This window comes from Pongo abelii, chromosome 21, assembly GCF_028885655.2.
Source record: "Pongo abelii isolate AG06213 chromosome 21, NHGRI_mPonAbe1-v2.0_pri, whole genome shotgun sequence".
Taxonomy (NCBI): domain Eukaryota; kingdom Metazoa; phylum Chordata; class Mammalia; order Primates; family Hominidae; genus Pongo; species Pongo abelii.
In genome coordinates, this window is record NC_072006.2 from 39,530,289 (window position 1) to 39,543,433 (window position 13,145).

Consider the following 13,145-nt stretch of genomic DNA (forward strand, 5'->3'; position numbering starts at 1 on the left):
TGGGCCCTTATGGTAGAATCTGTCCTTTGGGGCAATGACTCAAAAAAGAAGCGCTATCCTCTGCTTTTCAGCAACCATCAAGGTACATGATGTACTAAATGATAACAAAGAGGGGTCACTAGGAGATAAAACATGGGCCCGGACCCCCATGAGGTACACTAACAGCACCAATAATAAAGAGCTGTAATTCACTGCGGGCTTTCTATGTGCCAGATGTTCTACTGGGTTCTTTACATCCATGAGCTCAATGAATCCTCCCAATAACCCTCGGGTAGGCATTGATATTATCCCAAACTGACAGGTAAGAAAACTGACTCAGAGAGACCAAGACAATTGCTGTTCAAGGTCATACAGCTATGAAAAGAGACACCTGAGATCAAATTCAGATCTACTTGATTCCAAACACTGTGTTCTTAATCCTGCTATAACAGCCTCTCTAATACCACTATCAGAAACAAACTCACTAAGGGCCCATCTGCATACCAGATCTACTGCAAGCCATGTCAATACATTATCTCACTCAATCCTCACTTTAACCCTGGAGGGAAGCATTATAATCCTCATTTTAGAGATGAGGAAACAGACTCAAATCAAGTAACTTGTGGGCAGCCACAATATTAACAAGCTAGTGGCAGGGCTGCAGTTTGAATCCAAGTCTGTCACAAAGTGATACCAAAATACTTTGGTGAGCTTACTGGGAGGTGCCTAGCAGCTGTCAAGTCAACTTCCTCTCAGAGCCCAGCAGGAGGGAGCTGAAGGCTGGCCTGGCCAGCCATACAGCTATTAAGACACATGCCATCTGAAAATGGGCCAACCACCCTCCACCTAGACGAGAATAGCCCTGAGAAACTCTCAAGCCCGGATCTGAAGTTGGGTCTTTTTTGGATGCTAGAACAAAACATTAAAAAGAAAAATTTTCTTGGAAGTCTGTCTTTCAATCTGGAAAATGAAATTTGGCTGCTTCTAAAGGACAATCTGTTCAATTGCTACCTCTACATCAAAGCTTCTCAGCAGCCTCAGGAACCTTTCCAATTTTCTCAGAGAGGGAATCGGTTCTTGGGCTGGAAAGCACAGACAGACAGACACGCCAGCAGCTGGACTTGGGTCACAATTTCCCCTTCTGGGGTCACCTCAGGGCTGAGGGTGGGAAAAGTGCTGGCATATGATTGAATCCCTATACACACTGGTGTCAGAACAGAAACCCACAGGGTAAAGCCCTAAAAAGTAACATCATTGACTGTTGACTGTGAACTACGCAAAAATACAGCAGATTCTTTAGTTCAATGAAATGCATTTAAACACTTCAAAGTTAAAACCTGCTGTAGTATTTTGCCATGATCACACGCCTGCTCCAATGCACATTCAGTGCTTTAGTTTCTGAAGCTAGGCACTTTCTTTCTTGACATCAAGTTGGATACAATTAAATAGTTCATTACTGTTATGGGGAGGCAGCATAACACAGTTGTACATTTAATGTGGGGTCAGACTGCCTGATTCAATTCTTTGACTCTACCTCTCACTCACTATGTGACACTGGGTAAAATTACTCAATTTTCTTCTCTGTAAAAATGAGAAAAACAAGATAACTGACCTTGTAAGATTTTTGTGAGAATGAGATAAGGCCTATAAAATGTTTAGCAAAATGGTTAGTATTAAGTTAGTAGATACTCAATAAATATTCACTATTGTTGGTTTTCAGCGAATTATTTAAATAGTAGAATTGAAATTATCTTTGAAAAACCTCACTAATTATTTCAGATTGTATCAGTGATAAACCTCAACCACAGACTCAGAATGTATTCATTAAGGAGCCTCCTCTCCAAGGCCTCCAGTCTCTTAAGGGTTAAAGACAAAGCAGTCTGCAGACAACACTGTGGAATTAAATAGGAGCTCTACTGATTGACCACCTCTAATCCAAAGTGCTCTTCACAGCAGAACATCTCTAAAAGACGAGTCAGCAAACCGCAGTGTACTCATCAGTGCAACATGCTCAGACAAAAGACATCCTCAAAATATCTAAGAAACAGCGGGCTGCTGAATTCTCAGGACTCCAAAAGTTAAGCCCTAAAATACCACAAGTCCAAGTGAGCAATGACCACTTTAAAAAGTACAATCTTGGGAAGCAATATATATATACTGCTTTCTCTTGTTTCGTTTCTTTTTTTTTTTCTGCCCAGGCTGGTCTTGAACTCCTCAGCTCAAGGGATCCTCCTGCCTTGGCTTCCCAAACTGCTGGGATTACAGGTGTGAGCCACTGCACCCAGCCCCTTTCTCTTATTTCAAACCTGTCTGGCCTACTCTTTAGAATCCAAGCCACAGGAAAGTTAGTGTAATTATTTGAAAGATATTTGTAATCTTCTGCCTCCAGATGGTATATTCCAGATTTGTTCTCTTTCTATTCACTAGCCACCGTTTGGAAGCACTTTGGTTTGATATGAAAACTTAATCTACCCACAAATGACAAAGATGGGCCACAATAGAACATAATAAAAATGAACATGCTATAGGTCTCAAAAGGAAATTCTCAAATTGAGTCTCAGAAAACCTGAAGAGTAGTGTTACTAAAAAATTTACTTTCTCCCTAGGTAACTACTTCAAAGACTAAGCTAGGACAAAGCTCACCAATAGATTCACACTATAGTTAGTATAAACATCAGTTTCCAATACTAATAGAAAATCTCACAGAGGTAGTTTGCATTTAAATATAACAAAATACAAAAAATATTAAAATAAATTATATTTTCTAATTTGCAATTACACTCATTCACAGACAATATGTTATAGTGGAGAAATCCCTGGATTTTAAACCAGATAACACAGGTTCAAGGCTTGGCTAGGCAACCCTGGGTGAGTCACTTAACCCCTTTGAGCCTCAACTGTTTCTGAAAACAAAATAAAACAAAATGAAAACAGTAATACAAGCACTTCCTAGCCCACAATATTTTGTAACTCCTAAATGAGACAAATGTAAAACCATACTATGTGAGCTAATAGTATAAAACAGTTATTTATAAACTTTTCTTAAGTTTTATAAGTAGTTTACAACAGGCTATGAATTGAAACATGATATGTTAAATACGTAAAAAGTCTTATTATTCAATACTACAATATTAACTGAAGAACCTTCAATAATGAACAGCTGGCCAAGACAAAGATATCTAGTAAACATCCTTTCAAAATAATTCTAAGAAATGTCTGAGTTATTTATTTAATCAAATATAAAATAGACATTAAATAGATATCTGAGGATGAGGGTTGTTTTTTTTTTTTTTGAGATGGAGTCTTGCTCTGTCGCCCAGGCTGGAGTGCAGTGGTGTGATCTCGACTCACCGCAACCTCTGCCTCCCAGGTTCAAGTGATTCTCCTGCCTTGGCCTCCCGAGTAGCTGGGATTAGAGGCGCCCACCACCATGCCCAGCTAATTTTTTTGTATTTTTAGTAGAGGGGGGGGGTTTCACCATGTTGGCCTGGCTGGTCTCGAACTCCTGGCCTCAAGTGATCCACCTGCCTCAGACTCCCAAAGTGCTGGGATTACAGGCGTGAGCCACCGCGCCCAGCCTGAGGATGAGGTTTTAAAAAGACCTGATGAAAAATACTTCACACATGGATTCAAGAAGGCACTTAAAGAAAAAAAAAAACAGAACAGGCTGGGCATGGTGGCTTATGCTTGTAATCCGTGCACTTCGGGAAGCTGAGGCAGGATCACTTAAGGCCTAAGACCAGGAGTTTGAGACCAGCCTGGGCAACATAGTGAGACCCTGTCTCTACAAAAAATAAAAATAAAAAAATTACCCAGGCATAATGGCATGTCTTTGTAGTCCCAGCGACTCAGGAGGCTGAGGTGGGAGGGTTGCTTGAGCCCAGGAGTAAAAGGATGCAGTAAAAGGGCTAGAGCCACTGACTCCAGCCTAGGTGACAGAGCAAGATCGTCTCTTAAAAAAAAAGAAAAAGAAAAAAAGCAGTTTCTAATATTAATAGCTTCATTAGATAGAGAAAAAATATTTTTTCCTTTTGGACTAATTTATCCTAGACTAACAAAGAAGCAGGAAAATATTCTTTCCAGGTTATGAATAAAGAAGAAATGAAAGGTGGACACTAAATTGGAATTATAATTCAGTATGGTATTTCAGTTTTTGGTGTCAATCTGCTGAGACAGTAAAATAAACAAATTGATTTGTATTTATTTGGTTTTTAAAAACCAAAATAGGCCAGGTCCCATGGCTCACGCCTGTAATCCAGAACTTTGGGTTGGGAGACCAAGGCAGGTGGATCACGTGAGGCCAAGAGTTTGAGACCAGCCTGGCCAACATAGCCAAACCCTGTCTCTACTAAAAAAAAAATACAAAAATTAGCTGGGTATGGTGGCACACACCTGTAGTCCCAGCTACTCAGGAGGCTGAGGCACAAGCATCACTTGAAACTGGGAGGTGGAGGTAGCAGCGAGCCAAGATGGCGCCACTCCACTCCAATCTGGGCAATAGAGCAAGACTCAAAACAAGTCTCAAAAAACACGATGCAACAAAAAAATAGTTATTAAATAACCAAAACTGCACCCAGCTTTCTTCATTGTTGTGAACACAATTATATACAAATATTTGCTGCTAGAGAAAAATCTCAAATGTATACATTTAGGTGTATGCTGCTTTGAGGATGTGACTATTACCACAGAAGTACACAGCATACATTTCCTTCCAAAATCTGTGGAACTGGAAATGATTTAATCTCTCCCAATTACAAGTACCTGCTTTAATTAACTTTGTTAATAATATAACTGTTTACAGCATCAAAATTAATACTGTGGTAACAATCAACTGCTTCTGATAGTCTAAACCAGCAAAACCCTTTTGGAAAGCAATTTATCAATGAGGTACGCATAATAAAATTATATATGCCTTTTGACCCAATAGTCTTTTAACATGAGAAAAATCATAATTAATCCAGGATTAATTAAAACAATTAAAAATTAAAAACAAAAGAGGAATAGCTGGCCAAACGTCCATGTCAAAATGCTAAGTAAAACATCCAGAATGGGCCAGGCACAGTGGCTCACGCCTGTAATCCCAGCACTTTGGGAGGCCAAGGAGGGTGAATCACGTGAGGTCAGGAGTTTGAGACCAGCCTAGCCAACATGGTGAAACCCCATGTCAACTAAAAATACAAAAATTAGCTGGGTATGGTGGCACATGCCTGTAATCCCAGCTATTCGGGAGGCCGAGGCAGGGAAATTGCTTGAACCTGGGAGGTGGAGGTTACGCTGAGCCAAGATCGCACCACTGCACTCCAGCCTGGGCTAATAGAGCAAGACTCCATCTCAAAAAAAAAAAAATCCAGACTGTAAAACAGAATATGTTTACTATGAATACTCTTATATAAAAAGATGCATGTGTGGACAAGGGAGATAATGTCAAAGTACAGTTTGTTTGTTTGTTTTTTCAAAATAAGCAAAATGTTTTATTTATAGGATCCTTTTGCTGTTTACTCTATTAAAAAAGAAAAGCAGCTGGGTACAGTGCCATGTGCTTTTAGTCCCAGCTACTATTCAGGAGGCTGAGGTGGTAGGACTGCTTGAACCCAGGAGTTTTAGGCCAGTCTGGGCAACACAGCAAGACCCTGTCTCTAAAGAAATATATACAAGAAGTGTTTTAAAGAGAAAAATAGACAGTTTGGATTATATGTTTTGTGCAGGAAAAACTATTTCACTAGGGACTAAAAAAACCTATCCTATTAAAACACAACCATAAAAATGAAATGTAGATTTGGTCTCCTTTTCAGTACTATCAAACAATAACTTACTTAGAAAGAATTCCTCGAAGTCAGTTTTCTCCACACAGCTAGTATACATGCGCAGGGCCGCAATCTTAATCTTCTAGACAAAAAGAATAAAACCAAACTCAAGACATGACCAAGTGGATGTTCTATTTCCATTAGACATGGGTCACCGAATCTTATATTTCTTCAACTAGAAGGAAGGGTCCAAACCTCTCTCTAGGTAATTTAAACCAATATAAATTTTTTTTGTTTTCTTAGAGCTTAGCCATTCATACAGACTTCACACAATTTTCATATTTTAGGATTTTAGCATGAAAACCTCAGAAAGGCTTTTCCAATATTTAAATGAAATCTCTCATTTAATTCCAACCTACTTCACCACATTTGTGCCTCTAAATCACTGTTCAGCATTATCCACATTAACTCTTTAGAATCTGAAATCCTTTATAGTAAAAAAGTACACATTCTTCTGGCCAAAATCAAAGAAATACACAAAAACCCTCAAGCCTTTAATCTTTCCTCAGAGGCACTACTATCTATTCTATAAATCTCTGGGGGATGGAGTAAGAGGTATCTTTTTTCCAGATCTTTAGTTTTATAGTTTGCTGATTAACACTGTGTCTGTAAATAAGGATTTCTAATGAGTGTAAAATACAATATAAGAATCAAACTTTTACTATTCCCAAAGCACTAGGAATTCTCTTAGGCTTTTGATATGAGTGGTGGTTTTATTCACTGAGCTGTATACTTAAGATTTTTATATTACACTGTATATAAATTATGCCTTAATAAAAATAAATCTAAAAATAAATTATTTAAGAGTTGACTTATAGGTCTGAAGACCAACTCAGCACTCTAGGAACAGGTATTTTAAGGACTTTCAAAACATTTCATTAAGGATATAACTAAATAAATGAGCACTTCAACAAGGCTTCTAGAAGCTTATTTTTTCTTAAAACAACAGGGAAAGTTATAAACTCAAATATGCATAGACTAAAAACAAATGTGTACAGGCTGAGAATGACATAGCAACTGAAGAAAAACCAATCTATAATTTAGTGGAGCTACGATATTAAGGTTTAAAGTCACCAAGAACATACTATACCCAAAACTATATAATGTTCATATTTTTCTATATTCTCTAGAGTTAAAGCAAGTGTCTCTGATGGGTAGAAATACGCATAACAAATTAAGGAATGATTACATCTCTGATTGTAATTAAGATATTTTATTTGCTAACTTGAGATCTGTCATGTTTTTAAGAGCTTCCAGTCTAAAGTTAATACAGGGGAAAATAGGACATATAGAAATAGACAAATAAAAATCAGATATCCCTATCTGGGGAGTAAATCAGCATTAGAAGCCCACATTTAAACAAAACCCATGGTGAAACGCTAGAAAAGAAAAGCAAATTAAACCTAAAAGCAAGTAGAAAGAATGATACAGTAAAGAGCAGAAATCAACAAAACTGAAACAGAAAAATAAAATATAGAAAATCCAAGCCAGGCCAGGCATGGTAGCTCATGCCTGTAATCCCAGCACTTTGGGAGGCCGAGACAGGCAGATCAACTGAGCCCAGGAGTTGGAGACCAACCTGGGAAACATGGCAAAACGTTTCCATCTCTACCAAAAATACAAAAATTAGCTGGCCATGGTGGTGTGTGCCTATAGTCCCAGCTACTCAGGAGGCTGAGCCTGGAAGGTGGAGGTTGCAGCAAGCTGAGATCACGCCACTGCACTCCAGCCTGGGTGACAGAGCCGGACCCTGCCTGAAAAAAAAAAAAAAAAAAAAAAGGAAAATTGAGGCCAAAGCTGTTTCTTTAAAAATATCAATAAAATTAGGTTGGACGTGGTGGCTCACCCACCTGGCTCACTAATCCCAGCACTTTGGGAGGCCAAGGCAGGAGGATCAACTGAGGTCAGGATTTCGAGACCAGCCTAGCCAACATGGTGAAACTCCGTCTCTACTAAAAATACAAAAATTAGCCAGGCATGGTGGCAGGCGCCTGTAATCCCAGTTACTCGGGAGGCTGAGATAGGAGAATCGCTTGAACCTGGGAGGGAGAGGATGCAGTGAGCCAAGATTGTGCCACTGCACTCCAGCCTGGGTGACAGAGCAAGACTCCGCCTCAAAAAAAAAAAAAAAAATCAATAACCTATAAAACTGATCAAGGAAAAAGAAAAGCCCAAAACATATAAGATACAAATTTTCAGTATCAGGAATCAGAGAGCAGACATCACTACATATCCTAAAGACATTAAAAGGATAATAAGGGAATTCTATGAACAACTTTACTCCAATGAATGTGATTACTTAGATGAAATGGACAAATTCCTTGAAAGATACAAACTATCAAAGCTCACTAAAATAAATAACATGAACAGTCTTGTATCTATTAAAGAAATTGGATTTGTGGTTAAAAACCTTCCCACAATGCAAACTGCAGACCCAGATAGCATCACTAGAGAACTGTACTGACCATCTAAAGAAATGTTATGAAATCAGCCGGGCACGGTGGCTCACGCCTGTAATCCCAGCACTTTGGGAGGCTGAGGTGGGCGGATCACGAGGTCAAGAGATTGAGACCATCCTGGCCAACATGGTGAAACTCCATCTCTACTAAATATACAAAAATTAGCTGGGCGTGGTGGTGCACGCCTGTAGTCCCAGGCCGAGGCAGGAGAATCGCTTGAACCCAGGAGGCAGAGGTTGCAGTGAGTCGAGTGCGCCACTGCACTCCAGCCTGGTGACAGAGTGAGACTCCATCTCAAAACAAAACAAAGCAAAAAAAAAGAAAAAGAAAAAGGAAAAAAAGAAATGTTACAAAATCTACACAAACTCTGCCAGAAAACAAGAAGAAAGGATATTTCCCAGCTCATTCAATAAGGCCAACCTTATCCTGATATCAAAACCAAAGTCATTAGGAGAAAACAAAACTACAGAACAATAGCCTTCATGAACACAGATCATAGATGCAAAATTCCTTAAGAAAATATTTTAAAATTAAATCCATCAATATTTTTAAAAGGATAATATAGCATAATCAAGTGAAATTTATCCCAGGAATGCAAAGATAATTCAACACTGACAAATCAATCAGTTTCACCATATCAACAGACAAAAAAAAGCCTGTTTAATTTTGTTAACACTTGCAGTTCTAGGAAGTATCTGACCACAGAACACATCTTGGGAAGCACTGGTCTGTGCCATTACCAAACTAATGATAATCTAATAATATCATGATCCTAATAATTTGGCCTTGACAGGCCTACTCCTATCCTTAAGACAGGGAGTTCAGGACATCTGCCCTAGCTCCTCACTTCATGCAGTAATTTACTGAGTACATAACTCAGTGCCTGGCACTGATCTGGATGATGAGAATAGAGCAGTGGACGAAACAGACAAAAATCCCTGCTCTCATGGAGCTTACGGCCCAGTTCAGCTATAGACAAGTATGTAACTTTAACTAAAATTTCTAATCATCTATTTCTTGATATTTTTTTAACCTTGTAATCTCCTTCAGATTCCTATATATAAAGTCCTGGGTTCATAATTAATCACCTTGCCTGGAGACTTGCCTTCAAGGCCCAAGGCCCGTCTTTCCTTGAGAAGGAAGCTTCCCCAACAACACGTTTGTGAAAAAGCATTCATCACAAACAATGAAGACTTCACCACATTGGCCAGAGTATGTTTTCAGTGCTCATGCTATGGCAATCAGGAGCGTTTCATAGTTCTTCACTTTTCCTGCTGCAAGGCCAAGCAAGCCTTTATACTTGGGTGAGCCATTTTCCTGGACAAATCTCTAAAGCAAGTCTCTAAAGACTATCACACAGAGACTGGAAATAACAACTTGAGGAAAGAACTTCTTCAAGAATCATGCACTGATCTGAGTTAAGGAGGTAGGGGGACTGAATTTTCAACCAGTCAATACAAGTTGTTCTGGTCCTTGGATGACTTCATATTTATTTCATTTTAAGTTTAGAAGACTTCATCAGTCATCTTTTACTTGAGTAAAAGAGAGGCCCCTTGAACAGCTTTAGGAAATGAAAATCTGCTCTCCCACGAACTAATGCATTTTTTAACATCCTACAGGATGCAAAACAAATCTAGTAAAAGGCTTGCATTAACAGCTATGTAAGAGTTTGAAAGGGCCTGGCAAGGCGGCTCACGCCTGTAATCCCAGCACTTTGAGAGGCTAAGGCGGGCGGATCACGAGGTCAGGAGTTCTGAGACCAGCCTGGCCAAGAGACCAGGCTGGCCAGTATGATGAAACCCCATCTCTACTAAAAATACAAAAATTAGCTGGGCGTGGTGGCAGGCACCTGTAATCCCAGCTACTCGGGAGGCTGAGGCAGGAGAATTGCTTGAACTCGGGAGACAGAGGTTGCAGTGAGCCGAGATCGTGCCACTGCACTCCAGCCTGGGCGATAGAGCGAGACTCCAACTCAAAAAAAAATGAAAAAGAGTTAGAAGGGTCTTTTAAATAATTTGAACCTTCTATTGTCTACTGGAAATCCTTCTACAGCATTCTTGATTCACAGTCAACCATCTGGGCCTCTGTTCAAACAAGACCAATGACCTTGTAAGGCTACCTGTCCCACCGGAGGACAATTCTTGTTAGATTCTTATTTTGCTAAAGTTAAAATCTGCTTCACGTAACATTCATTGAACATTATTCTGCCCACTGGAATACCTTTTTTTCACATTTGCCCCTCAAATACCTGAGAAGAATCATCCTGTCTTCTCTTTTCCAGGCTAAGCATCCCTATTTCCTTCAACCATTCTTAACAGTTTCTGAAACTTTCATAAGGCTCACTGCCTACCTCTGAATACATTCCAGTTTGTCAGTGTCCTTCAGAATAGGAATAACTTTCTGGCTTAATGCTCATATGGAAACCTATTCTATGACATGTGGCTGAGTTGGGTAAATATTGTCCTTATCTCACCTGATACTGCATATAAAGATAATTTTTAAAAATGATGATTCCAAGATACTCAAATAGGTAAGAGAAAGCTACATTTAAGATCCTAAACATGATTATAGAACATGGGAATAACACATGAAAACATTAAAGAAAAAGATAGAGAAAAGATAGCTGATACTGCTGATGTGGACAGACATGCAGGTATTTTACTCCCTAATCAAATACATGTGAAAACACAAAACAAATAATTTTGCCAGTGCAATCCAATACAAGTGCATTGATTTGAGTCAACATTGCTGAAAACAGTTCTGTTTTTCAAAATGAAAAGTTACACATACATTTTCACATCTCAATTACACTAGAATGTCATACTTTGATATTGTGATATAACAAATTTTAAAATGAAGGTTATAGGCTGGGCGCAGTGGCTCATTCCTATAATCCCAGCACTTTGGGAGGCCAAGGCAGGCGGAATCACTTGAGGTCAGGAGTTCGAGACCAGGCTGGCCCAACATGGTGAAACCCCATCTCTACTAAAAATACAAAAGTCAGCCAGGTGTGGTGGCATGCGCCTGTAGTCCCAGCTACTTAGGAGGCTGAGGCAGGAAAATCGCTTGAACCTGGGAGGCGGAGGTTACAGTAGGCTGAGATCATGCTACTGTACTCCAGCCTGGGTGACAGAGTGAGACTCTGTCTCAAAAAAAATAAAATTAAAATAAAATAAAATAAAATGAAGGTTATAGAAAGTACACACCATCACATCACAAGAGTTCTAAAATGTAAACGTTAGGGATTCAGTTCATGTCACAAGGGAACCAAGAAAAATCAGAGGCTAACTTAGGCTAAAAGAATGAAGGAATTTTCCTGATGATTTAGTAATCCTCCAAATGATAGCCAATTTTCTCTCTAGAGTCATTAAAAAACAGCCTAGACAAAACATATGGTAGCAACCAAGTGGAACCCAATCACCAAGAAATGAATAAAACTGTAAATGTTTCTTTTCTTTTTTTTGTTTTGACTTCCCTCTTAATTTCTAATTTTCAAACGAAACATATACTTTGAGTTTGAAAATCCAAATGCCATAAGCATAACATTTTTTTAATAGGGGAAAAGATTCTGGTTAAAAACATTACCAAGTATATCAACAATTATCAAGTGTCAAAAATTAAGATATTAAAAAATACAACTTTAAAGAACATAACTAATATTTCATTGGCAATTAAGAAGATACTTCATAACCTTAGGGACTCAAGAACATCATTATCAGTATTTGTGTTCTTTCTATATTTTTTCAAAGCCCCTTAAAAACAAAATGCTTGTGGAATTACTGTTCACTTTTCAGAATTCAGGTAAAAGAGTAGTTAAAGAGAGAAGCTCGTATTTGCTGTAGTGAGAATTGTTAGAAAGAGAACCAGACACCATAAGAAGAAACCACAAGTAGAAGTCTATAATAAAATTGAAATTCTAATTTGAATCCAACTTGTTAAAATGGTGTAACTGGCATTACTTGGTTGTTCTCAGTAAAGCTTTCATATGTTCTAGAAAAATCTTCCCTACTGCTTTGAGTGGGCTTGCTTTGACTTATGTCTGATTAGGCTTACCCAATATTCCAGCAACCCTGAAAGACATTAAAAGGCACTTCTGCCATAGTGAAAGAGAGAAATGGTATTACAGGTTGAGTATTCCTTATCTGAAATGTGTAGAAACAGCAGTGTTTTGAATTTTGGATTTGGGGAGATTTTGGATTCTTTGCATTATACTTACCAGCTGAGCATCCCAAATCCAAAAATCCAAAATGCTCCAATGAGCATTTCCCTGGGGCATCATGTCTAAAAACTCCAAACGTTTTAGATTTTGAATTTCCAATTTTCCAATTTGGGATGCTCAACCTGTTCTAGGAGATAAGTGGGCTGAGAAGAACTGAATCGCTGATGTTTTATTTCTATAATTGGTTAGAGATATTATTATAAAAGCCCAGGGGCAGTATGCATCTGAGGCAGAGAGGACATTCATTCATTTATAGCCACTACTATTATAACAGATAATGTGCTAGGCCAAGAGTTGACTGGGAGTGACATGGCTAACAAATATCCCTCCACAATAAGAATTACAATAGATCATGGGCTTAATTAGTTAATAAAAAAAAAAGATGATTAGTAAAATTGTAATGAAAATCCCTTATAAAATATGCATCCACCAGAAAGTAATGCTTCCTTAAGAATGTTGCCCATCAGAACATTTGGCCCATCTGACCCCCAGAAGTCATCTATATGGCATACCATGCAGCAACGGCCTGGAAAGCCCAGTCTTGTTGCCATGCCTGCTACTATGAGATGCTTCTAAGGAATCAGGTGGAAGGACTAGTTCAGCCCCACATGTTGTATAGATCTGACTGGAAGCAGCAAGGGGTTGTGGCACATGGGCAGAGATATTTTGAAGAAGTTCTCAGAA

At 38.8% G+C, this 13,145-nt stretch overlaps 1 protein-coding gene across 6 annotated transcripts in view; it reads right to left on the reverse strand.

Annotated features, from left to right (window-relative positions):
* UQCC (ubiquinol-cytochrome c reductase complex chaperone) overlaps nucleotides 1-13,145 on the reverse strand; it is a 110,959-nt gene that overhangs the window by 66,076 nt on the left and 31,738 nt on the right. For 5 of the 6 annotated variants that reach the window (XM_009233528.3, XM_054541459.1, XM_009233529.3 and 2 more), the window contains one exon: nucleotides 5,793-5,865. In XM_009233528.3, coding sequence (XP_009231803.1) covers nucleotides 5,793-5,865 — 73 coding nt within the window. 6 annotated transcript variants of the gene reach the window in all.